We start from the raw sequence: 25,910 nt of genomic DNA, 5'->3' as shown, positions 1-25,910 counted from the left end.
TAGTGTTTTTAATGTATCAATCAAAACACTGTAAGTCTCTTAAAAACATTATGACTTAAATAAATAAATATAAAACTCAATAAAAATCAACTCGTATACAAAAATATAGTTTCAAAATAAGAATTTACTTATTGGTTTAAAAATAAGAATAATAATCAAACAAAAAGATTTTCATGTTAGTTAGTATTTTTTTAATAATATTTTTGATACCTCTATTAAGCCTATTAAAAAAAGTTACTATTCACCATATCTTTTTTTACTATTAACAATCTCTTTGATAAATTTTTAAAAAATAATAATACTATATTATTATTATTATTATTATTATTTTAGAGTTCATTTTTATTTATTTATTTATTTTCTTCATAATCATTTATTTTCGTTGTCTCATTAATGATGTTATTCGACCGACGTAACTTATCGTTTTATTAGATATTAAAAATAAAAATATTTATATTCATTAGTAAAAGAATAACTGAAAAATATTAAAAAATATATAAAAATATTATAACTAAAGATTTGGACCGATTTACTCTACCAATCTATTCATACGATGTATCGCATAGATTATATACTTTAGGGATTACGGCAAATGGGAGACGCATGAAAGAAAAAGAACTCGCCATACATTAAATTTAGAGATAAATACTGAAATTTCTAACAATACAGATGGATATATACGTAATTTCATCTTATGTCGACGGAGCAGTTGCGGCTATATGCGTACAAAAGTGGTAGTTACGTAAATACAATGAAACTAGGATGGCATTTGGGTAGTAACGACCTGATTCACGCGGCCGCGGAAGGCGCCAGTGACTGCCTCCCGACAATGCCGCGGGCTACAGCCGGTGGCGCTGCCCCGTCTCCCGGTCACCCCGTTTTAAATTGTGGAACGCCCTCCACCCCCCCTCGCCGAGGAGGAGAAGTAGCAGGGCTCCGAAGGCCTGGATCGAAGTGGGTTCCTCCAGCGATCGGTTCGCGGCACGGGCTTTGATGCAGCAGGAGGGGTCGAGGTGACCCCTCGTCGGGGCTCCGGCTGTGGAGGGCTCCCGTGAGTGCACTGCGGTCGGTTTCGGCAGCGTCGGACGGAGTCCGTGCTCTCGCGAGGGTTCGTGCGGTGGTCGCGAAGTTCTGGTGAAGCTTACGGTGTCCTCGGTGTCGATTTCAAGTTTTGGTTCGTTACGGTAGGGGGTTTCTGCAAAAGAGTGATGATCTTGGGCTTTGGAAGTTGGATTGTGCCCCGTCCTTGCTTGATTTGGGTGGAAACGGTGGGGTTTTTCCTGTGCTCACCGAGATCTGTGGATAGGAAAGGAGGGGTGTTGTGAAAAGGTTGTTGCTTTTTCGTGGAAAAGAGAGGATTTTTAGCTCGGGAAGTTGGACCGAGCCCCATCCCTGTTTGATTCGTTGGGCAAGGAGAGGTTTCCATGTCGGGGGCGCCCAAGGTGCGGTCCATGAATGTTGACGAACCGGAGGCGAAGCCGGTGCTCGGGCCTGCCGGGAACAAGGCTAGGTTGGTGGTTGCGGCTCGGAAGACTGGTTTGAAGTCATCGAGGAAGGCGGAGAAAGTGGAGCCGGAGCTTTTAGATGAGAAGCAGTCTTCAACTTCTCTTGCTGATTCATCATCGCCGTCTCTTAATGCTGCTTCGGCGTTGAGAAGGCACGAACTACTTCTGCGGTCCAACTTGTCGCTTAATGCTTCATGCTGCTCGGATGCTTCTGTGGACTCATTCTGTAGCCGGGCGTCTACTGGGAGGATCGGAAGTTCAAGCTTCTTGAGGAGGCCGAGGCGGATCGTTTCAAAGCCAGGGAAGATTGGCGTGAGGCTGGAAAAGATGGTTCCTGATGGTATGACAATGCCGCCACCGGAGTACTTGGATGGGAAGAGGAGGTGTGCCTGGGTGACTCCAAATACTGGTACGTTTCCTCGCCACCCGGTTGTGAATTTATGCTGCTGCTTGACATTTATGAATCTCATTTCACCTTATATGTTAATCATAGAATACATATTTTTGCTAATGTCCTCCCAACCTTAAAGGTTAAGCGGGGTAATGCATTTTGCTGAACAAAAATGAGAAGTCATTCTTCTTCTTTCTTCTTATCAGATCTTCAATTTAATAGCTTTTGGCTATTTGTATCTGCAGACGTTCAGAACCTTGGTTAATGCAAAGGGTACTGTTGTAGTCCTATTGGGATTTAGTAATGCTTGTCCTTTTAGTTAGGTTGTTCATCATTTTTGTTAAATACCTTTCTCACAAATGGTAAAGTTTTTACTATAGATGCATACTTATAATTGCTTGAAAATGTTGGGTTACAGGCTCTTGAATGATTTTGTAAGCTCTTTTTCTTGGAATAGATTATGAGTGAAAACCTTCGATGCTGCAATAGTTCACTGAATATTTCAAACGGTTATTGTACCTTCATTTGTAATACCATTTTATTCCAACCAACAATTTTTTTCTGTCTTGAATTTTTTGGATTTTTTCCAAGCTATTGTCAGATTGGAAACCTGTAGCAGCTAAGGCATGTACTGCACCAGTTTCAACACAGTTCTAATTTTTTTGGTGGTATACATTTAAATTTTGTTAAGATTCTCAGATTATAGAAGTGGTCTCATAGGTTAGGTGATGAAAAAATATTAAGGGTGGGTCCATGGGACCACGTTCATGAAATCAATATTTTCTTGTGTTAAAATAAGTTGTCCATCGAATCCAGTAGCTTGGTAAGCCTTATTGGGACCATAAGCATTACAGATACTTCATGTTCTTTGTCATCTTATCCATGATTGTAGAGCACAATAAGTGTTTTCCATTTTTTCTTCCTACTTTCTGTCATTTTTTTCTTTATTGAAGTTGTTGCTCCTACTCATTTCTTTTATACATGAAACTTTTTTGATTCTATTGATCCCTTTCTTTACATGGAAAACAAATCATCTTGTCAAGTGAAAATGGAAAGCTTATTTATTTTTAGGAAGATCTCAGTTTTTATCACCGGATTGGTGAATTTTTTATTGATCACAGATGTTCTACCCCTGAATCTAATTGTGACTGCATGCTTTCAAGTTATTTGTCGCTTATGGTTATTTTAAGTGTCTCACTGTATGTGAATTGGGAACAGAAGAGTCTTTCCTAGTTTACTGTGTATTATACTGTGATATTGTGCTCATATAACCTTCTTTGGTTGTGTATTCTCTCTTTTCCACTGAAATTATTCCCTTGATCATCCTTCAATTTCTTCTTTCAATTCTATCCTCCATGAATTGCACCTTGGTTCCTTGTCATTCCTTGGCGTTTTATGGCATGTAGGATTTTATTATCAATTTTGAGAATCTGGTCTGAACTCTGGATATTGTTTTGCTAGTCTTTACAAGTTATTGCAAATTATCCTATTTTTTATTTTTTGAAGATATATCTGCAGTTGGAGACTTCCTCCAAATTGGGTTGACCAACAAAAATATCATATACTTTATTTGTATTATAGATACTATTATGACATTAAATCCTGTGGCATTCACCATCCATCAAGCAATCTGATATCCTGTATGGAACATCATCCACTCTCATCATTCTAGTTGTATTTGCTATTTTGTTCATCCCCATTTTCTGCATACTTTTCAATATCTCGTGGTCCACTTGATCTTTATTGACCTCTTTATCCTTTTCTGAACATGGTTCTGATATTGTGGGATGACAAAAAGGATTGACCACAATCAATAATAGCAAGAAGTCAAAATTTACAGCTTGCTGGATTATGATTTTTTTTTATTGGTTGGAAGATGCATATTATATCAAGTTATATGTTAATGATAGTTGAGACTAAGAGAACCAGTATCATTTCCAACATTAACCAAGGTAGTAATTATTTAAAATGATTAGAGTTTAAAGTATGTTAAAATGGTCAATGGATATTCTAATATCTTTATAATTACTAAAAGGGCATTCCACTGCTTAGGCTGTTACAAGCTAGGGTTTTAGGAGGATAAAGTATTTGAGCTTTGCCAAAACATGTAGAAAGCCTGTTTGGTTGTTTGAATGTTTTACACTAGTGGTCACAATGAAGCAACCTAACCATGGTGCTAAGACTCATCTAAGCAACCTATCTCTATGTCCTTTATGATTTGAATTTTCAATGCTAATTCATTTTTCGCGCTCTCTGCTCCTATTCTGAGAAAAAGATCTTCATTTATCTATTACAACAGATCCTTGTTATGCTGTTTTCCATGATGAAGAGTGGGGGGTACCAGTTCATGATGACAAGTATGCAATTTCATCCATCGTCTCGCTCTGTTGTAAATTTGAGAAGTTTGCAGTGGTTTGGTATATAACTTTTCGAGGTCTGACAATCTGAAAATATTTACAGGAAACTATTTGAGTTGCTTTCATTGTCAGGTGCATTGGCTGAACATACTTGGCCTGCAATTCTGAGCAAGAGGCACCTATTTAGGTAAATGTAACCTGTGCCATGTCCCTACTTAATTATTAAAGAGTACACGACCTTTAAATATTCTGGTATATGTTCAAGGGAGGTTTTCATGGATTTCGACCCAACATTGGTCTCCAAGCTCAATGAGAAAAAAATCATAGTCCCAGGAAGCACTGCAAACTCCTTATTATCAGAGCCAAAATTGCGGGCCATCATTGAAAATGCACCCCAAGTAATAAAGGTCTCTCTCTCTCTCTCTCTCTCTCTCTCTCTCTTGGTTCTATTTGGTATATAGGGTTATCTCCTGCTCGTATATTTATATGATAGAAACTTCTGATTATTTCCGATAATTTCTTAGCATGTGATCTATATTTTCTTTGGATCCTTCTGTATGTGCACTGATCATTGGAAGCTTTATGGGTATGGATTTCCTACTAATCTTGTCTCATGCATATCTGGAGAACTTTGTTTTTGTTTGTGATATTCACTGAAAAGTTGTTGGTTGGTGTCATGCCATTATCATCAAGGGTGACATGACTTTTGCTCTTTTGATGTAGATCATAGAGGAGTTCGGATCATTTGATAGATATTGTTGGAGCTTTGTGAACCACAAACCCATCTTGAGCGGATTCCGAAACTCACGTCAGGTCCCTGTAAAATCTGCTAAAGCAGATGCCATAAGCAAAGACCTGATGCGGAGGGGTTTAAGGAGTGTCGGTCCAACAGTCATCTATTCCTTCATGCAAGCCTCGGGTATAACCAATGATCACGTTGTAACCTGTTACAGATTCAAAGAATGTGCAGCTACTAACTTATCAACGGATGGGGGAGAAGGGAATTTGGTTAATGCTAATCATAAGGTGGAAGAGAATATAATTGGAAACGAGGAGGCAGGTGGTGTTGATTTGGAATTGTCAACGGCAGCGGCGGACAGACTGAACATTTCATAGCGACTACAGGGAGGTCTGTGGGGGTTAATAATTTGTAACTTGATTCTGGAAGGTGGTTTTGTGCTTTCTCGAGGGAGAGCGGCCCTTGTGTATGATTATGCACTAACTTTATGCAATATGTTGGATGTAGAGTGTTTAAAATGCATTGTTGATTTGGTTAGATTTCCTCGGGTGTGCAGTGTTAACCCGGCTGGTGCAATTAACAATTCTGTGAAGAAGGTAGTTGGCTGTTTTTTTTAAATTTTTAATCTTTTGTTAGATGCAGTGTCAGAAGTAGGAGAAGTTGCAAATCAATCAATAGTTCAGTCTGTAAAATCAAACATTAGCTCACCTAATATATTCTTGATGCAGTTGGCTTGTTGCAATCTTCTTTGTCAACATATTCTTCTGGTAATTGGTGCTGAACAGATGGGGATTGCTGAGAGGATGCAGCTTGATTCTTCCAGAGTTAAAAAAGTATTTGTTAAGATTGATGATAAAGTGAGTCAGATTTGATCTTTGTGAAAAGACTGAAAGGTGATAACTTTGGTCATTTAGCAGGAAAAGAAGTTCATGAAACTTTGGTTACTCTGCTTTTGATTTCAATGCTCAAAGCAATCAAATCTGAAAAGGCATTGCAGACTGAGATCACAAAGACTGCTTTTTTGTTTGTGCAAAAGAAAGCATGGCACTTGGGGGGGTGCCAATGCAGTAAGAGGAATTGCCCAAAAAAGCCTCCTCAGTTTTTTATGTTTTAGGTTTTGGACTAAATGCAATCCCCTCCACTGGGAGCTAAACAACTCATCAAATAATAGATGAACAAAAGAATAATAATATTTTTTATTCTTAAATAATAAAGCCAAATGTGCATATAGTATAGTAAATTTTTTTTTATTAAAAAATCAAATTTAAAGAAAAAATATACAGTAAAACAACAAATAAATTCATATTTAAGTCAATCAAGACATGTTACAAATGCAAATAAATCTTAAAATTAAAATCCCTATTTTTCAATAATAATAAGAATATTAATTTCAATACACAACAACTTTCACCCAACCTCTCTCTCTCTCTCTCTCTCTCTCTCTCTCTCTGACTGCTACTTCCTTCAACAAATAAAAAGTTATCAGAATATGATAATAAATCTATGGCATTCTAAAACAATATAAAAAGGACAATAATATATTATAGGCAGGGCCAGTTTTGACCTGGATTCGGCCTAAAAGTCAATTTGGGCCAGTCTTCGTTAGTGCATTTTAATGTAGCCTCATCTCCTCTGGCCCACCTGTTGCATTTTCCACATGAGGCAGCTCGAAGCAGCCCATTGGGCTCTGCCGAGCTAATTTTCCACCGGACCCGCTTGTGCTTTGAGATTCGTGCAGAATCCCGATAAACGGGTTCAAGATTCGCGCCCGATACGTGACATTTACTAGCGTCGAGCTAAAATAAAATATCTGTATAATAATTATGTGAATTATATATGATCATTAAGAGTGATGATTCGAATTCCTGAAATTTGATATGAGAATCAAAATTGATTGTTCTAATTTAAAATTAAAAAAAATATAAAATATAAATAGCGATTTAAAAGTCCAATGATCGATCAGTCCAAATTTTAAGATCAAAATCATTCGACTGTATATATATATTCGATTTCGATTCGAGCGATTCTGAAACCGCGGTCACCCGATGGCGTTGATCGGGTCGTGCACGAAGACGGCAACCATGACGTGATCTTTAAATCAAGTCAAAAGCCCAACCGAGTCGCCGCCGATTCTACAACGTTACACAAAGCACGGCGAGGTTTTCGAACGCAGCAGCCGACGTCGGCGATGACGAAAGACTTCGTCGCGTCATTCCCCGGACGTGATGATGACTATCGTTCCTTTAGTTTTATTTCCTTTTTATTCTTTTCTTTAGCCATAAGAAATGGTCTGTCTGGTCATCGAATCAATGGAGATCACACCGTATTCGATTTCTTTTGATTGTATAAATAAATATGGCGACGTTCAGTTTGATTCATTTCATCAAATGTGGTGAGATGTCAACCCTTCCGATCGGCTTCAAAAAAAATATATTTCATTTTATCGGGATTAGAGTAATTAATATTTAATATTTTCATCCATTTTTTTTTATGAAATGGATTAATAAAGACTAGTATGTAATGTACTAATTATTTTACATGAGATATTGTCTGTCATGCGGCGATCGAGTCATAAATGGGCAGCGGCTGTTGGCTTTTTGTACACATCTTTATCAAGTCATAAATGCCTGCCGATAAATAAACTCTAATATATGTACGAAATTAAAGAGAATCCTTGACTTTCAAGAAATGCCAAGTCAAGCAAAAAGAACATATTTATATTTTAATGAATGTATGAGTGTTTTTGTAAGCAATCGACAAGAACTATAATTTAAATAAATAAATATATATATATATAGTAAATATAATTTTTTATTTAAATTAAATAAGCAAATACATAAAAAATAATTGTATGTAAATCTTATAAGAAATTTTGTATGGTTAGAATATATAATAAATATAAATATAAAATAAATTTTAAAAATTATTTTGATAAATTTATAATTTTAGATAAAGTCATAATATATTTTTATAATTTAAAAAAAATATAAAATGAACATTTCGAATGCGAGAGCAAACGCATCTATAAAAATGCGTAGGCGGCTGATTCCTTTCACACGATTTGGTATAATAATTCCATATGCTCTCCGTTCCATGTCCATGCTTATTCCGTATTGTGCTTGACGGACTTGTGGTGGTAAGATGCCATGAACTTGACGTGCAATCTCTCTCCCTCTCCTCTCTCCTCTCTCACACAGTCAGTAGCGTTGGAAGCGAAGTCTGCTCGCTTTCATAGTCTCCGGATTGGTTGGGGTGTTGACGTGCGCCGGCGACTTGGGCGTGCTGCGACCGCTGGAATAATCGTGCGCGCACGCGGCTCCGCCCGCAACTGCGACGTGCGCCGGGAGCTGCACGCTACCTCCTCCCGCCCGATGACTCGACGGTCTTGTCCTCCTCCAAAGTCGTCTTGCTGGTACACCTCGCCCAACCACCACGCGTCAATTCCTCCTCCCTTCTTCCACTTTCATCACATCCATCGGTTAGCAGCTGAGCCATCATCCTGCACTTGTTTCTCTGATTGTTTTAAACGCTACCACCGTGAATTCCTTCTCTCTCTCACTCTCTCTCTCTCTCTCAAGTGGCGTGTATGGATGCAAAACCTGTGGAGGGAACCACTCTGATGTGACCTGAGCCTTCAATTACAGCAAACTCCGAGTAGTTTCCAACTGGTGCTACGTATTGCGGCTTGAGGGCCACAGCTTGTTGGCAGGAAGTCTTGGCTTGACCGTCAAATCTCCCAACTGATGAATCGGAAGCGTGTGAGAGAACCTTCTACCTAGGAGGAAATCTCGACTGAGTTGTTCTTTCTATTGACCCATTTCTGTAGGTGGAATTCACCCTCTAGACAAGGCACTTGCAGCAGTTCTTTTCATGGTACAACAGTCTCAACCAAAAACAATTAAGAACTTGTATTTAGTTGAAATATAATTATTTAGCTATTTTAAATCGGATTTAAATAGATTGAATATATGCAAATAATATGAATTCCCTTATTCCATGCATCTTGATCACATACAAATCACATCTTATTCCTTCTGATATGAACAGATCAAATAGAATGGGTACTCAAGAGCGATGGAATTTTCCTGTTTCTAAGCTTGATTACAAAGCATACTTCGAGAACAAGAAAACTGTTGATCGTCTCGAAGAATCAATAATCTACTCATCATGATCAAAATTTCTTTAAGTAGTCATTGGGAGAACAGTATGGAATTGTTGACTTGTTGAATTCTATGGTCATTTGGTCCCCATCATTTGATGTTACATATTCTACCCGTCTTTAATTTGTGTACGTTGGTGAGACATTTTGAGTCTTCGGTCAAGAGCACCTCATCTCCATGCATACTACCAGATTCTTATATCCCAAATACAAAGCAAAAAGATTGATCAAGAGATGCTTATTACTGTTTTATGCATGTATATTATGCAAGGAATTATAAACAAAAGATGTTGATGAGCAATAGCATTTCATAATCTATCTTTAATCTGACAAAATACGTTCATGTCCATGCACTGATAGATTCCTCAGTCAATCTTTTCGGTTTTTGGGTCCACAGACCAGAAGAACTTGCGCCCATTAGTCTTCTCCCGGTGGGACACTTGCAAACCTTCTCTTCTTGTGCCCAAGTGGGAGAAGAGAATTCATTTGGGGCCAAACGAGTGGGACATGAAACGTTATTCTGCACTGTGGAGAGTAGTGTGTCGCAAGGCAGAACTGAGGGAACCAATGGCCAGTGAAGGTGAGACTCTTTTCTGAGCTTTGAACTTGGAAACCTTGACTTCGTTGCCCACAATTTTAGACTCTTCGTGGTTTAGTTGAGATGGCACTCCAGTTTCGTTCCACTTCCCATCAATGTCGGGCCATCTTTCTGAGTGCAATAAATCTAATCCTTTTACTGGCATGAGCCTTCCGGTAAGAATATAGCAGAAAATTTCTGGCTCGATCCTGGAAGTGTTGTTCTTGAATGAGGAGGTGATGCTATGTTGACGTCCTTGTGGGTCTTCTGGTTCTTCTCCCCACCTGTTTCATCTTCATATCAAATTCTCTCCCATAAATTCGTCGCAGAATCCAAAGTTGCTTCTATATATACGAGAAGCAGCTTTGTGTCTTCCAACCTCCTTCACGCTGGTATTGCCTTCGTATGCAGCGAGCCACACCAGTTTGCTACCTCGTCATAGGCGATGGAGTCATCGTGGATCAATACATCATCTCTTGCTCTCGACCTCAGCGTCGGCCCTCGCTGGCTCCCCGACGAATCTTCGGTGAGTGAACATATGCATCCCGCTTGCATCCTTCGTCACTGTAATCTGCTTTGGGAATTCCGTTTGCTGAGTCCATCGGTTTTGAGTTCGCAGAGACAGCCTCAAAGTCGTTCGACGCATGCTCAGCAAAGTGTTTCGAAGAAAGATGAGGTGAGTTCTTCAAGAAGGTTGATTACAGACAGTATGCTGCTGCGTACTTACCCTCAAGCATGCTTAACCTGCTCGTTAAGTGGATGACAGGTTGAAGTAGGACTGGAAGCCAAGTTGAATCAGATGAGCAAGGAGAATAAGATGCTCACGGAGATGGTCAGCGCCATGCACTACAACTACAATGCTCTCTGTAATAAGTTCTTCAACCTAGTAGGCTCCTCTCCTTCCAAGGGAGAGGCGGAGTCGCCGAGGAGGAAGAGGAAGAGCGAGAGTCCTGAAATGGTCAACTATGGCGAAGTGGGTTCTGAGAAGATCGATGGGGTTGTCAGCTACATCGAGAGCAACTCAAACGAAGACAATATGTTCAAAAGATTCAGGGAAGATCCTAAGCTCAAGATATCCAAGGTTTATGTCCAAACAGAGCCATCGGATTCGAGCCTGGTTAGTTCCATTAGCAGCCATGAATGGCTAATTAGAGAAGCGAGTTCTGGCTCTCACGTTCTTCCTTTGCTGCTCTTAGGTGGTCAAAGATGGGTATCAATGGAGGAAATACGGGCAGAAGGTTACCAGAGACAACCCATCTCCCAGAGCTTATTACAGATGCTCCTTCGCACCTACATGCCCTGTCAAGAAAAAGGTGCAGAGAAGTGCAGAAGACAGATCCATCTTGGTGGCTACATATGAAGGTGAGCACAACCATGGACATCTTTCACAGGGAGCAGGTTCGGTGCAGAGTGGACCGCAGCCATGCTTGGTCTCCATCGGCCCTTCGTGCCCGACCATCACCCTCGATCTCACGCAGCGGGGATCTCAACCAGATCTTGGGAGGTTCTGCAGAGAGATGGAGTCACCGGTGTTCCAGCGGCTGCTTGTTGAGCAGATGGCCACATCATTGACGAAGGATCCAAATTTCACGACTGCACTTGCGGATGCGATTTCTGGGAAGATGCCTCAGCATCCACCAGCTCAAAACTAAGCATGCTGCTGTTCGTGTAAATAGAACTAGATTTGTAGCAGGGTTAGGTCAAATTTTGTTGGAGATTGCTGAGTTGAAGGCCAAAGAATTGCCCAGACACTGAGCAGCTTCCAGGTTCAAGCTCTTGGTCTTGGCAGCCAATAAGAACAAGTTCATACCTAATTTGATTTCTGGAATTTGCATATCCCTAGTGATTCAGTGTATAATGAGCACACTGTGCTACCGTTGTAAGGAGTAAGATTCGTTAAGGTTTATCTTCCTCTATCTTGGCAATGTCAAATGCTTAATTAATTAGAATCATATGTACGAATGATTCCTTGCCTCAGATCAAATTTTGCACGGAGGTGGCTTTTAATGCACCCATCATGGAGTGTGGTGCTTGCAGTTTCCATCACTTTTTGTACTTTCGCGTCTTGTTGATACAATTCCATGTGTAAGTCGTTGAATGTTAAATAGATATCTAATTACATTGTGGATATATACTATGTAGTGATGGGGAAGGATATCTTGAATACTTGTTTTACCTTTGCTCCCGTATCGATTCAGTTCACTGTATTTTTGAAAAAAAAAAAATTGAATAAATAAGATAAGAATCAAGGTTTTTAATTTTATATCATACCGAGCAAAGCTTGATATGACTCGATAGTGACGTATCGAGTGATATGCTAGGATGTATCAAGTGGTATGCTTAAAATAAGCATAAAACTTTCTAAAAATACTTAAAAATAGATAAAATTAAGATCAAATTTTTTAAGTTCGAAATAAATATATATTTAGTATAGTTTTAGCAAAACTAATGTAAATTAAATAAAAATAATGTCATATATATTTTTTTAGGTTTTCAGAAGTAATATTATGCAAGATTCCTAATCTCGGTTCGTTCTACATCGTCCTTCCATTAATATTGAATTATTTAAAAAAAATATTTGAATTATTAGATTATTTTGTATATAATTTAAACTTTAAGATTGAAATGAATTAAGTAATCACACATGTAGATATACTTGATTTTACTATCAAAACGAACGATAGACCTTCATGGGTAGTCGATTGGAGTCTTTGATCTTATATATTTATATCGATATGATATGTTTGCCGAACTCAATCTTGAAATTGATCCTATGACATAGTGTATTGATATATTGTATATCATTGGTGCATCAATATGGTGATGGTTGTAAGTTGATCGTCGTGAATCACATGTGTCCGAGGCGGCTCCTTAGGCACATATTGGTGAATGTTAGAACTTTTAATTTTACTACTAATTTGCTGCTTTATGTCATACTATTACTCGAAGAAATATGACACCAACTATCACTGTACTATTGTTAGCCATAAGTTCTCCATAATATAATAGTTGTGAATACGATAAGTTTCGTTTTGTATCTACATCGTATAGGCTCTATCTCATCTGTTAAAAATCATCCACTGGCTTCTCCTTTCCCTTCGGTGCATAAACTCGATCGATACCTTGTCGAGTTCCATAATCTAAATCTTGAGTAGTATGTGTAAAATATTGCTTCTCGGTCCATGTATCATTCTTAAATTATGTAGACGGGACCAACGACTCCTTGAAGTCACTGCTATCATTAGTCGAGGCACTATTATTCATGTTGCTACCATGTCTCTGGATTAAGTGAGTTGTTGAATGTGATTACGAAATTGTCTCATCACCCGACTCGATTTTTTTCCAACAGTGTAGTTAATGCTACAGCTTCCCCCTTTGCCTTTGCCTTTTGTACATTAGGCGGACAATTGTGGCGGTTGGGTGTTTTTAGCTCCTAGAGTAGTTTTATTCGATCTTGTTTGGCTCCTTCCATCATGTTTTGACTAAGGACGATTTTTCTCCTATTAGGGAAGTGCTTTTTATTATTCTATTACCTTAGTAATAAAATACGAAGGACGTTAATGATCTCTTACCTCATCAAGTATAGGATTCTTATGGTTCTCTGTCATTTCAACCCATTCTAACATTGGCTCTAAATTTTTATTATAGAAATGAAGGTCGATGGGATCAATCTTTAGTTTTTCTAACTTTTTGTCTAGCTCGGCATACCACAATCTTAGTTGCATGTTATAGTGGGTATATGAAAGTTAACCAATTATGGACGTTTATGTGAATCAATACGTTAACCAATTATGTTCGCAATTACTAGATATCGTCATTTGTGAAAGTATACAAAAGACAACCTTTCTTAAATATAGTGTGTCCCCTCCAAATTGTAGCCACCACTTAACTACAAAAAGATATAAATAAGATTTTATTAACATAATAAATAATTAATATTAAATATAATTGATAATCAATATATGTATTTTTTTTCTCACCATAATCCATAGTATAACAGAGAATGAACAAATTATATTTTGGAATAATCGACCCTCTATAAATATCACTAGCTACATCAACAATGTTTGGTAAGAGTTGATATGTAATATTTCTTAGTGCTATTAATAAATCATTTTACGTTCCAAGAGTATACTAAAATTGAATAGCCCGGTTTATATAATACATTGCATGACATAATTTTATTAGTAAAAAATTTATATAATAAAAAATTATAAATTAAATTATACTGAATATGAATTTATCTGTATTATGAATATCTTGGTCTATATAAACTTTAGTCCTACAATCAATGATATATAAGTATTAGTCGGTCTTAAAATCATCTTTGAATACTTTCCTGACCTCCTCTCTTGTTATAATCAATACATATTTAAGATAAGGCATATGTAGATGCTTATCTATCTCGACCTTATAGAGGATAATATAAAGTAGTTCCATACTTTTTATGATTTTAATTATGGTCTCCCACAATCTAGAAGAAGGAACGATCTTTTCCATCTTCTTTCCATCACTCAATCTCGAATACATAGAATTAGACCATTCTTGTGAGGTGATCATTACCTTGAAGCCCTACCTCTTTTGTTGTAATGACTTTAAAATAATAAAATTAGCAATAAATCAAGTGACTTCATGTCAGAGTATCTTATGTACTTTTGCATCAAAGAGTGGACCAAATGATGATTATATATAAACTTTATAATTGACTATGCTTGAGCTATACATTTGCTGACTAAAGCTAGCTCACCCATCAATATCCTTTAGTATTAGATCCATGTAATGAGTTGTACATACGACCCAAAATAATATTTTTTCTTCCACTAATTATAAATTGACCATATTAAAATTTGCTCCATTGTCGGTGATTATTTGGACAATGTATTATTGTCTGATCTGCTCTACTATGGTGTCCATCAAGTTTTCAATATAGTCTATATCTTGAATCTTGTTAGAAGCATTAATTTACTTATGAAATACTACCCTCTATTACAATAAATAAGAAAATTATTGATACACATTCTTGTTGGCCGTGTCCAATTGTTACACATCAGTGTCACCCCATATTCGTCTCATTGTCTTTTGAAAGATTTAAACTAATCTTTTAGTTCTGTTACATCCTCATCTAAATACATATCGTGGATCTCCCTTACTGTTAGAGGTTGAATCATGTCTTTTGAATAGAGGAGATCATAATATGGTAATATGTACCTTGGGCTGTGTTTGTTAGAATCGTATAGAAGTTGAATCATTTTAAAATTACTTACCCATTATCTCATTCTTTTTCTTTTATATATACATTATCAATATGTGTCTGTTTCGTTGTATAAAACTATAGAGTCCACCATGTCTCATACTACTTGTATGACTTAATTGAGGAGGGGTAGTTGGTTGCCTCATACTGGTTAGCCTTTGAATTCCACTACTACTACCATGCTCCTATTGTGAGTTAGGATGTCGATGCCTCATTGCTTCATTGTACATATATTGATGCTCCAATGATGCAGGAATACTAGCTATGAGATTTGGGTCGATTTCATCATTGTGACCCTCATAGTAATCATAAACCGGTTCTTGTGTAGCCATACAGTATTTTTCTTTAGCTCTTGTTTTTTTTTTTTTATTGTATCTTCTTTTGCTTCTTGTAACTTATTTATGAATAATTTATGGACCTTTGTTGGAACCTTCTTGCATTTTACAACATTAGGATATTCGTCATTCAAATGTATCTTCACCTATATGATTCCTCTACTAATTATAGGTGCCTTGCAAGCTAATCACGTGAGTGATGATATGTATTAAATGCTACATAGTCTTTTTACTTATTATTATTATTGGTATTATTTTACTTTATATTACTAATTACATATATTGTGATGTCCTTGGATCTATGCAATGAGAATTGGATCATAATAATGAGATCAATTCTCTTATAAACGCAAACCCTAAAAATTTTCGGTCATAGGTTACTCAAGAAGGATATTGAGATAGTCGAACAGATCGATGTGCTATATACCCATCTATATGATGAAGGCGACTGGTGATGAGGATAGTAATTACGATAAGACTCGGCTGACGTCAACCGACGCCTCACGCCTCGATCGACGCGATAGCACCCGGTCAAACGGACCAGAACACCGGCCGAGGCGCATTAACGCCTACTCAGGCTCAGTTCTTCACGCAACACTAACACCAATGTCAGACGCTACCAGCCTGCCCCCTGTAAGCGGGCACATCAAACAACAGTAAACTTCATTATAAAAGCCCTGGCTTCCGAACAGAACGGGGGGCCTGGGGGGATAACACAAAAAACATTTCTTTATTTGAAACCCCCTCCACATCATCTGACTTAAGCGTCGGAGGGGTCGGGCCGAGCACCCCGGCCCGACCTTTATGCAGGTGTGAAGTTGAAGGTCCCCGTTGGACACGCAGGCGAGGAGTTCCTGCCCGGAGGAATAGGCGATGCCATCCCGATCGGACACTGCACGCGACCACCTCGGCGAGCTCGAGGAACGCCCCAGGGAGATCCCCGTTGTCTGGACCCGAACCGAGTCGCGTCGGCCCCGAGGCCATGGCTCAAAGTTGTTTACACCAACATTTGGCACTAGAAGGAGGGCTCGGAATGTCGGGTGATCACCCGAGCGGCTCAGATGAGCCCACGGCTGACAGGTCGCACCCGACTGACGCCTTAAGGGAATATCCCCCGCACGGAGGCCATCGTGACGAACACCCCGCCGCGACCTTTGAACGATATTGGCAAATATTCAATGACCCGGGTTTGTCGCCGCCCGACGGCGCCCCCGCCGACTCGACGCCCGTGTCACCCGAGGCCTTTCAGGACCTCGCCCGTCAAGTCCGAGCTCTGATGAATGTGGTGCAAACCATCATCCCGCTCGTTCCTCAATCGGCGCACCCACCCGTAGTCCAACCACTACGACAATACGAACCGCCCATTCGGGCCCACACGACGCTTCCGGAGCCCCCCACTTCACCTCGGGTCCGACCGACCCCACTCGGGGATCCAGTGATGGCAAACCCGAGCGCCCGCCCGGATTTCGAGGCACTCTCTTTGGATCATCTACGGACCCAGTTGCGCTTCGTCAGCCAGCGACTCCACGAGGTGCAGAAAGAGGTTCGTAGGTCCAAGGGAGAGCTTGGGGAGGACGAACACCAAGGGTCTCCCTTCATGCCCGAGATACGGGATCAGACAGTCCCCCCGGACTTCCAGCTCCCGTCTCTCGACGCTTACGATGGCTCCACCGACCCGGCGGACCATGTGGCTGCTTTTCACGCCCAGATGGCGCTATGCGGAACCTCTGATGCCTTGATGTGCAGAGCGTTCCCTACCACTCTGAGAGGGCCGGCCCACGTGTGGTACGACGCCTTAAAGACCGGAACGATCACTTTCTTCAACCAACTCGTCAAGGACTTCGAGCTCCACTTCGTGGCCTATGCACGGCCGAAGCCTTCTGCGGCACTACTCCTCGGACTCAAACAAAGGGAGGACAAGCCCCTCTCCCATTTTGTGGATTGTTTGACCATGCAAATCCGGGGCCTGCCGGACACTCACCCCTCTCTGTTAGTGCAGGCGTTTATGATAGGCCTACGACCTTCTAGATTCCTCTAGTCCCTCGCGGAGCAACCTCCCACCACGGTGCCAGAGATACACCAGTGGGCTAACCATTACATTGCCACGGAGGCCTGGGCGGCCATGAGGAGAAGCGACGGCCCCCGACTGCGGGCTCCATAAGAGAGGTCAAGCACCCGTGGTGGCTACCCAATGTAGTCCTCATGAAAAGAAATCTAAGCCCTGCCTCAGCCTCTTTCGAGCCAAGGTCCAATATCTACCTGACCCCCTCTCGGCTCGTGGTTAGCCCCGGCTTAAAATCTTCTGAATCTACACGGCTCGGCCGAAGACTACCGAGCCCACCTCAGGACGGCTTGCCCACCTGAGTTGCATCCCTCGGCCATAGACTGCCAAGTCACCTCAGCGCGGCCTGCCCGTCTGAGCCGTGTCCCTTGGCCTGAGCCACGTCCCTCGGTCGTAGACTACCCGAGGCCACCTCAGCGCGGCCTGCCCGCCTGTGCTGTGTCCCTCGGCTTGAGCCACCTCAGCGCGGCCTACCCGCCTGAGTCGTGTCCCTCGGCCTTTGCCATATCCCTCGGCCGCAGACTGCCGAGCCCCCCCCAGGGCGACCTCTCAACCCGAGTCATGTCCGTTGGTCGTAGACCAGCCAAGTCCATCTCAGGGTAGCCTGCCCACCTGAGCTGCATCTTTCGGCCACAGACCGACCGAAGCCACCTCAGCGCGGCTTGCCCGCCTGAGTCATGCCCCTCGGCCCGAGACCACACCTGCGCGGCCTGCCCGCTTGTGTCGTGCTCCTCGGCCACATGATGCGCGAGACCACGCCTACGCGGCATGCCCGCCTGCGTCGTGCTCCTCGGCCGCATGATGCCCGAGACCACGCTTGCGTGGCCTGCCCGCCTGCGTCATGCTCCTCGGCCGTATGATGCCCGAGACTACACCTACACGGCCAGCCCGCCTGCGTCGTGCTCCTCGGCTCCATGCTTCCCGAGACACACCTGTGCAGCTAGCCCGCCTGCGTCGTGCTCCTCGGATCATGCCCTCGACCCCATGCTACCCGAGACATACCTGCGCGGCCAACCCGCCTGCGTCGTGCTCCTCGGCTCCATGCTCCCCGAGACACACTTGCGCGGCCAGCCCGTTTGCGTCGTGCTCCTCGAATCATGCCCCCGGCTCCATGCCCCCCGAGACACACCTGCGCGGCCAGCCCGCCTGCGCCGTGCTCCTCGGATCATGCCCTCGGCTCCATGCCCCCCGAGACACACCCGCGCGGCCAGCCCACCTACGTCGTGCTCCTCGGCTACACGCCCCCCGAGACCGCGCCTGCGCGGCCAGCCTGTTTGAAAACTGAAGCCATGCCTCGGACTCCCGTTACAACGACCGACGCATAGCTTCTTTCCGGGGGGGAATATGATGAGGATAGTAATTACGATAAGACTTGGCTGATGTCAACCGACGCCTCACGCCTCGATCGACGCGACAGCACCCAATCAAACGGACCAGAACACCGGTTGAGGCGCATTAATGCCTACTCAGGCTCGGTTCTTCACGCCACGCTAACACCAATGTCAGACGCTACCAGCCTGCCCCCTACAAGCGGGCACATCAAACAACAATAAACTTCCTTATAAAAGCCCTCGTTTCCGAACAGAACAGGGGCCTGGGGGGATGACACAAAAAAAATTTCTTCATCTGAAACCCCCTCCACATCATCTGACTTGAGCGTCGGAGGGGTCGGGCCGAGCACCCCGGTCCGACCTTTATGCAGGTGCGAAGCCGAAGGTCCCGGCTAGACACGCAAGCGAGGAGTTCCTGCCCGGAGGAACAGGCGACGCCGTCCCGATCGAACACTGCACGTGACCACCTCGGCGGGTTCAAGGAACACCCTAGGGAGATCCCCGTCGTCCGGACCCGAACCGAGCCGCGTCGGCCCCGAGGCCACGGCTCAAAGTTGTTTACACCAACAGTTGGTCTCATGGTTGTTCATGTGAGGACACTAAGGATATAGTATAGGTGCTCATTGAATGAGTTTACTAATTGATCCATTCACAGAATATTGGATGATTAAGAATGCCTCTTCATCAAATAATAGTCCTATGGTCCTAATTGTGTATCCGATCCTAGGACTTGAGATACTCTACTCTACTCTTTGATATTAGACTTATAGACTTGAGATATTGGAAGGATGTTCTGTATGAGTACTCTACTCTTTGATATTAGACTTATAGATTTGAAAGTTTCAGATCTAGCACATCTGGTCATCGGAAGTGATAGCCAACCTTACGAGGGCAATTGAGTATCGATAGAGGATCATCTACTCTCGGTGTTATGAGAATAATATCATATGTATTCTTCCTCAAGTAAATCCCTAGCTAGGGTTATTCGATTGAGAGAGAAGGAGATCTCCAGAAGAATTTGATTAGAGTGAGATTCGAGTAGATTCCGTATGGGCCTAATAGCACAATGCTCGGTATACGGTTTCTAGGATATTAGATGAATAAGAGACTATAGATATACATAAACTAAGGATAAACAAGTCTAATGGATTGGATCCCTCTGTATCGTCTAGGGATTATGGCGTAGTAGTCTAGTACGTTCATAATCGATGAGTCGAGTAAATTATTATAGAGATAATAATTTATTAGGTTAGAAGGAGTTATAATAAGTACGACCGCTCAATATTGGGCCTAGAGGGTCACATACATATATTAGGTGTTGCAACGAGTAGAGATTCAGATATGAGATATCCGTTGAAGCTCTTATTTATTGGATATCCAATAAGCCCTTATATTATTATGGCATAGTGTCCTAGTATGATGTAATGACCTAGTACATTCATAATCGATGAGTTGAGTAAATTATTATAACATAGTGGCCTAGTACATTCATAATCGATAAGTCGAGTGAATTATTATGGAGATAATCATTCACTGAGTCAGAAAAAGTTATGATAAGTGCAACTCATGACCAGCTTAATATTATTATAGAGATTTTTTGTGCATCAATCTTCGCACGATGATCCAATATTAAAACTATGGGAACCTATTTTATTTTTCTATTCTTCCGCTGCATATATGATGCTCTATTAAAGTTTCCCATCATCCTCCACCTTTGTTAATACAATCACAATAAATACATTACCAATAATAATGGTTTCCATTCATCTTTCGAGCATAAACCCAAGCATCATTATATGACTGTTCCTTTGGTGTCATGTTTCTACCAAATTTAAATTAAACAAGATATAAACATATCAAGTACCTTAATATGTATTAAAGTCAGTTAATTGACCCAATATTGATCTAATTTAATTAAATCATCATTAAAATTACTAATCATAATATTAAAAATTTTATTAAAACCTAATTAACTTTATTTTATCATCATAAACATGTTAAACACATAAAGGAAGTATTAAATACATAATTTTGATCTAATATAGGTCAAATTATGATGAAATCATTATTAGATACACTAATTATATAATTAACATAGTTAATTATCTACTAATTATTTCTCTTTCAATACTATAAATATGTCAAATACCCTAATAGAGAGTAAAGAAATTAAGTTGACCTAAATTTTGATTAAATTATTATTTAAACCACTAATTATAGTATTAAAATACTTTATTGAAACCTAATAAAACCTATTTTACCACCATAAACATGTGAAACACATAAAAGAATATGTAATTATTATCCATTAAATTATGATGAAATCATCATTAGATACATTAATTAGACTATTAACATATTTAATTACCTAATAATTATTTTTCTTTCAATAGTATAAATATATCAAACACCTACTAATAAATATTAAAGACATTTAATTAATCCAATATCGATCAAATTTTGATTAAATCATCATTAAAATTACTAATCGTAGCATTAAAAAACTTAATTAAAATCTAATTAAACCTATTATACCATCACAAACATATGATCCGGTACTTAATATGCATGAAATATAAATATTTTACTGTTTAATTTTGAATAAATCAATATTAACATGTTAATCATAATATTAAAGATCTTAATTATTTTTTAATTAATATTATTATACCATCAAAAGCATATCAAACAATATATTAGACATTAAGTCATACATCACACTTAGTCATCTCATAAATCAATAAAAATATAAAAAAATAATTCATATATGATTAAAAGTTTTTCTGTTTAATCATTCCAAATTAGCTTTATAATTGATTCAATTCATAAATCATTACTTTGTTGAGTTTAGGAAAATGAACACGTAAGAATTAGAGAAAAATTGTAAATAAAAATAAGTTTAAGAAAATACGAGAGTGAAATTAATTGAAAAAAAGGAGAGGAAATGATTTAAAAATCTTTTAAGTTGCCTCCAACGTAAATTCCAAAGCCGACGGACAAGACAAGACAATAAGTTGAATCTGATACCAATATATAAGCCAAAGCTCTCTTTTCAATACTTCCGACGGAGCTCCTGAGTAGACGAGAAATCCAGAGAAAAGCAAGTTAAATCAAATTGAGTATATAAGGGGTATAATCTGAAATCAATATCTTCTTTTCAGAACTTCAAGAATACGAGAGATAGAATCAGCAGAGTTAGACTCAACTAGCACGGTAATAATTCTTTACATGGTGCTAACATTAGGCTTGTTAGGGAGCGTTTTATCATTAGGTCACTTTTTGTAAGCAGTTCAATTTGTATTAAATTGATCGTTTGAAAACCGTTATCAATTTATAATGGTCGATTTCGATCGTTACCGTTCGGTACAGATTGATAATAATCGAAATTGATTGATTCTACCTAGCACAGGTCGGTAACAATTGAAATTTCGATCGTTATCTCCAGGTATAGTCTCGTATCGCTCGATACAAAACCAAAATTTTGATACTGGACGATAGCAGACGATCCATGTACCGATAAACTGACGGATCGGTACATACCACCCGTATCGAATGGTATGGTACGAAATTAAAAACCCTTATAAGAATATCACAAATGAAATAGGGAGTTGTCAAATATCATAAATAGGTTAACAAACCTCAATGCATAATTCATGAGAAGTGAGACCACCAAACCAATGATCTTTTACAATTTTCATCGAATCTTAGAACATAAAAAGAGTGAGAATTTATCCTCCACAAAATAAAATTATCCATGAATTTGCATTTTCAGTCCATCATTGCTAGATATGGCAAACATGCCATTTTACATTTGTTTTTCATTACAGATGAAAGCCAAGATGCAAACTTAATTGAGCTCATATATTTTCTGATACTTATTTAACAGGTGCACTAGCCTACCAGATCTTTCAACCCATGGTGTAAGATGGAGACGGTAGGTTGATAACAGTGCTCTTGATCTTCGTCATCATATTGATGCTGTTAGTAATCCCTTGTGAACCGATGCCACTGTCTTTCAAGCCCTGAAACAGAGACAGCAGAAATCGGAGTTGTCATGCGATCATGGTGCAGACCAAGGAAATCTACTAGTTCATCACACAACTGCTATCTCAGAAAGATTGCAATTACCTGGAAGGGGAAATGGTCAGGTCCTCGAGCTGGGGCCGAATTTATCTGAACAGTTCCCGTCTCCATAGCGTCGCTTATCAGCATCGCTTTGTTGATGTCTCTTGTGAACACACATCCCTGTGACAAATAGAAGTCAGTCCCAAGCAGTTTAAAAGAATAGCAAATCTCTTCATTAATTCAGATATCAAACTGCTTGACTGACTCTTAAGCAAGTGAAAGATGCATTACTTTGGATTATCTTTAGCAAGATATTTTGATCCGGCACAGCATTACTCTTCCTAATGAAGAGGGCTGCCATTTTCTTTTCTGAGAATGTAATTCTCATTTTCATTGGCAAATCAAGCATGAGCAGCAAAGTGTTCATGGAAAGACAGTTTAGTACTAATCTTAATGTAAACCTCAAAAAATGACTTGGTGTCTGTCTGTAAGGTCTGTCAAATTAGACCAATTGCAATACCTGGAGGCCAAAGTTGCTGGCATTGCAATGGTGGATGCCTTCCTCAACAGAGCTGATCCGGATCACAGGCAAGACAGGTCCGAAGGGTTCTTCCCAAGCAATCCTCATATCAGGCCGGACATGATCAAGTAGCAATGGCCAGATGAGATTTCCTTCCCTCCGGTACTCCTGGCAAAATGTGGCTCCTTTTTCCTTTGCATCCATCACCAATCCTTCTATGAAATTTGCCGAAGATTCTGATACAACCGGAGTGATGTCGGAGTCGTCCTCCGGTGATCCGACCGATAGTTTTGCCATTTTAGACTTCACTTTCTCCACAACAGCATCAGCTACTGATTCCATGACTAGAACTACCTTAACAGCTGTGCATCTTTGACCACTGTGATGAACAAAAGTAAAGCAATTTGAGACTGGATGGATGAAACAAGAGAAATAGAAGCTGCAACATGTCGAGTAAATCAAGAGACGTTCAACAAAACACATATGAACATTAACCAAGATTGTACTCTGATACATGACCTGTAAGAGTAACCTCCTTTCACTATATTTGAGGCAACCAAGTCGAGATCAGCATCTTCAAGCACAATGCACGCATCCTTTCCACCGAGTTCCATCTGTAAAGGGATCATTCCAGCTTTTTTTGAAATGGCAATTCCGGTATCACCTCCGGTAAAGCTGTCATAAGAAGCACAGAATTTTCATGATCAAGGCCTTTAGGAGATTAATACGGCAAAAGGGAAAAGAAATTGGTTAAGCTAGTATCTCCGGTATGCTATTACCTTATGCAATTTACTCCGGGGTGCATCGTTAGAAAGTCACCTATTTCGGATCCTTTGCCGGTGACACAGCTGATCAGGCCCTTTGGGAAACCAGCAAGGTGAAAGCATTGTATCATGTGAAGAGCAGCAACTGCACCCTGGTCAAGAAGTAACAGATGAAGTTGCTTCGTGAAATTTGCGAGATTAATCTCAAAAACTCGAAGAAAAGCATTTCTGATTGCACAAGTGGTTCATTATATATACCTGAGTTGGAGGCTTGAGCACCAGCGAGTTGCCGGCGATTAGCGCAGGGGCAATTTTGGAGACCGCTAAATTCACAGGATAATTGAAGGGAGGGATAGCTAATACAACACCAAGAGGGACCTACAACAAAACAATTTCAAGATCAGAATGTGTTGTTCTTCCTTGTGTTATCACAGAACATAAGAACTGTATGTACAAAAACATAAGGAATTCAAGCTATGTTCGATTTCTCTTTTTTCTGCATTGCTAAATGTTCTGTTCGTTTGACTTAGTTCAGTGTCACTAACAAAACCAAAAGAAAGAGAACACAGAATAATTACCTTGGAACTGAGGCAGTACTTGCTGCGTTCATTACCAGGGAAGCTATCTGAGACTAAGAGTTTGCCCTCTCCGAGTATCCGAACGCCTTCCTCTGCTGTGTATGACACCAAATCCCCTGATCTTACCACCTTCAAATTAACCACACAACATGAAATAACATAGCTATGGCCACAGAAATAGTTAAGCTGCAGCCATGAAGAAGAAGAAGAGAACACGCCAATTTACCTCGGTGACGGCATCCTTCGCGGGCTTGGCAATCTCCTTGACGAGGCACTCGGCTATGGGGGCCTTGTGCTCCTTGAGGATCGCTGCCGCTTTGTGGAGATGCTCCGCCCGCTTCCACAACGGTGTCCGCGCCCACAGCTTTTGCGCTGCCTTTGAGGCTTCCATCACCTTGTTCACCTCCTCCTGCGTGCATGCTGTTCCAAACACCCAGTCGACCAAACAGAGGAAAACAATGAAGAAGATGGAACCACAATGGAAACGAATGACGCATGTGAGATTTGCGATTCTCATAGCCTTACAGTAAAAGATTCCAAACGAAAACATATTATATTTTCATATGGGTTAATTATCCTGATTTGAGATGCATCAAAACCAAAGTAAACTTGAATCAGGGGAAAGCAGGGGATGCAGACAGACAAAAAAAGAGAGTATAACGAATTTTGTACTGAGAATCACAGCCTCGAATCCCAGAAAGGATCAATTTTTATGCGACAAATTAGTAAAGCCTCCATTTGTTTGTGAGTTTTTAGTCTCGAATACGAGAAAGCTAAAACTAAAGAAGAAAAGAAGAAGTAATCTTAGAAAAAACGAAAACCTCATCAAATCTGTAAGTCCGGTGGTTGCTCTCTTGCTGTGTAAATATTCGATCTCGAGAGAGACAAACAAATTAGATCCATCGCTCAAGAACTCGATGCGAACAAAAATCTCCGATTCAGATGCCTAGACACGACAACGAACGACAAGCTTCAAGAGCAAAATACTCCACCTTGGACCTTGTACTGAGTCTGCCGGGTGGTGGGATTGACGATGGAGACGGACTTCCCGGAGGCGGACTTCTTCCACTCGCCGTCCGCGTAGTACTTGTAGACATGTTCCCCATCAACGATCTCCGTGAACACGTCCGTCCCCGCCATGACCGCCCCACCACCGGCAGTTGCTGCTTCCCTCTTCCTCTCTCCCACCACCACCGGGATCAGCGCCGAGCGAGCGAGGAGCGAACGCGAGCGTGTGATGAAGAAGAGCTTGATAGGGAGGCGTAGCGGTGGACGC

General features: G+C 40.6%; 4 protein-coding genes across 5 annotated transcripts; 3 read left to right on the top strand and 1 right to left on the bottom strand.

Annotated features, from left to right (window-relative positions):
• Positions 1-895: 895 nt before the first annotated feature.
• LOC135617584 (uncharacterized) lies at positions 896-5,734 on the top strand. Its single transcript, XM_065117963.1, has 5 exons — positions 896-1,914; positions 4,196-4,253; positions 4,357-4,440; positions 4,519-4,660; positions 4,977-5,734. The coding sequence occupies exons 1-5, from the start codon at positions 1,425-1,427 to the stop codon at positions 5,367-5,369; spliced, it is 1,167 nt and encodes a 388-aa protein (XP_064974035.1). The 5' UTR covers positions 896-1,424; the 3' UTR covers positions 5,370-5,734.
• Positions 5,735-9,863: 4,129 nt separating this feature from the next.
• Positions 9,864-11,680, top strand: LOC103992276 (WRKY transcription factor WRKY76). Of its 2 annotated transcripts, none has more exons than XM_018828638.2 (5): positions 9,864-9,986; positions 10,140-10,254; positions 10,348-10,404; positions 10,495-10,845; positions 10,925-11,680. In XM_018828638.2, exons 2-5 carry the CDS (start codon positions 10,174-10,176, stop codon positions 11,378-11,380), a joined length of 945 nt encoding a protein of 314 aa, XP_018684183.2. In that variant the 5' UTR covers positions 9,864-9,986; positions 10,140-10,173; the 3' UTR covers positions 11,381-11,680. The 2 variants fall into 2 exon arrangements, with proteins under 2 accessions (XP_018684183.2, XP_064974033.1); XM_065117961.1 differs by having other exon boundaries at positions 9,981-9,998.
• Positions 11,681-16,911: 5,231 nt separating this feature from the next.
• Positions 16,912-17,352, top strand: LOC135616396 (uncharacterized). The gene has a single exon (XM_065115586.1). It carries the CDS (start codon positions 16,912-16,914, stop codon positions 17,350-17,352), a length of 441 nt encoding a protein of 146 aa, XP_064971658.1.
• Positions 17,353-22,368: 5,016 nt separating this feature from the next.
• On the bottom strand, positions 22,369-25,910 carry LOC103992275 (NADP-dependent glyceraldehyde-3-phosphate dehydrogenase). Its single transcript, XM_009411911.3, has 9 exons — positions 25,627-25,910; positions 24,861-25,054; positions 24,635-24,763; positions 24,315-24,434; positions 24,072-24,208; positions 23,812-23,967; positions 23,293-23,671; positions 22,836-22,952; positions 22,369-22,729 (listed from the first exon to the last, which is right to left on the bottom strand). Exons 1-9 carry the CDS (start codon positions 25,772-25,774, stop codon positions 22,616-22,618), a joined length of 1,494 nt encoding a protein of 497 aa, XP_009410186.2. The 5' UTR covers positions 25,775-25,910; the 3' UTR covers positions 22,369-22,615.

This window comes from Musa acuminata, chromosome BXJ2-7 (assembly GCF_036884655.1).
Source record: "Musa acuminata AAA Group cultivar baxijiao chromosome BXJ2-7, Cavendish_Baxijiao_AAA, whole genome shotgun sequence".
NCBI classification, from domain to species: domain Eukaryota; kingdom Viridiplantae; phylum Streptophyta; class Magnoliopsida; order Zingiberales; family Musaceae; genus Musa; species Musa acuminata.
This window is presented reverse-complemented; position numbering and strand designations above follow the sequence as displayed.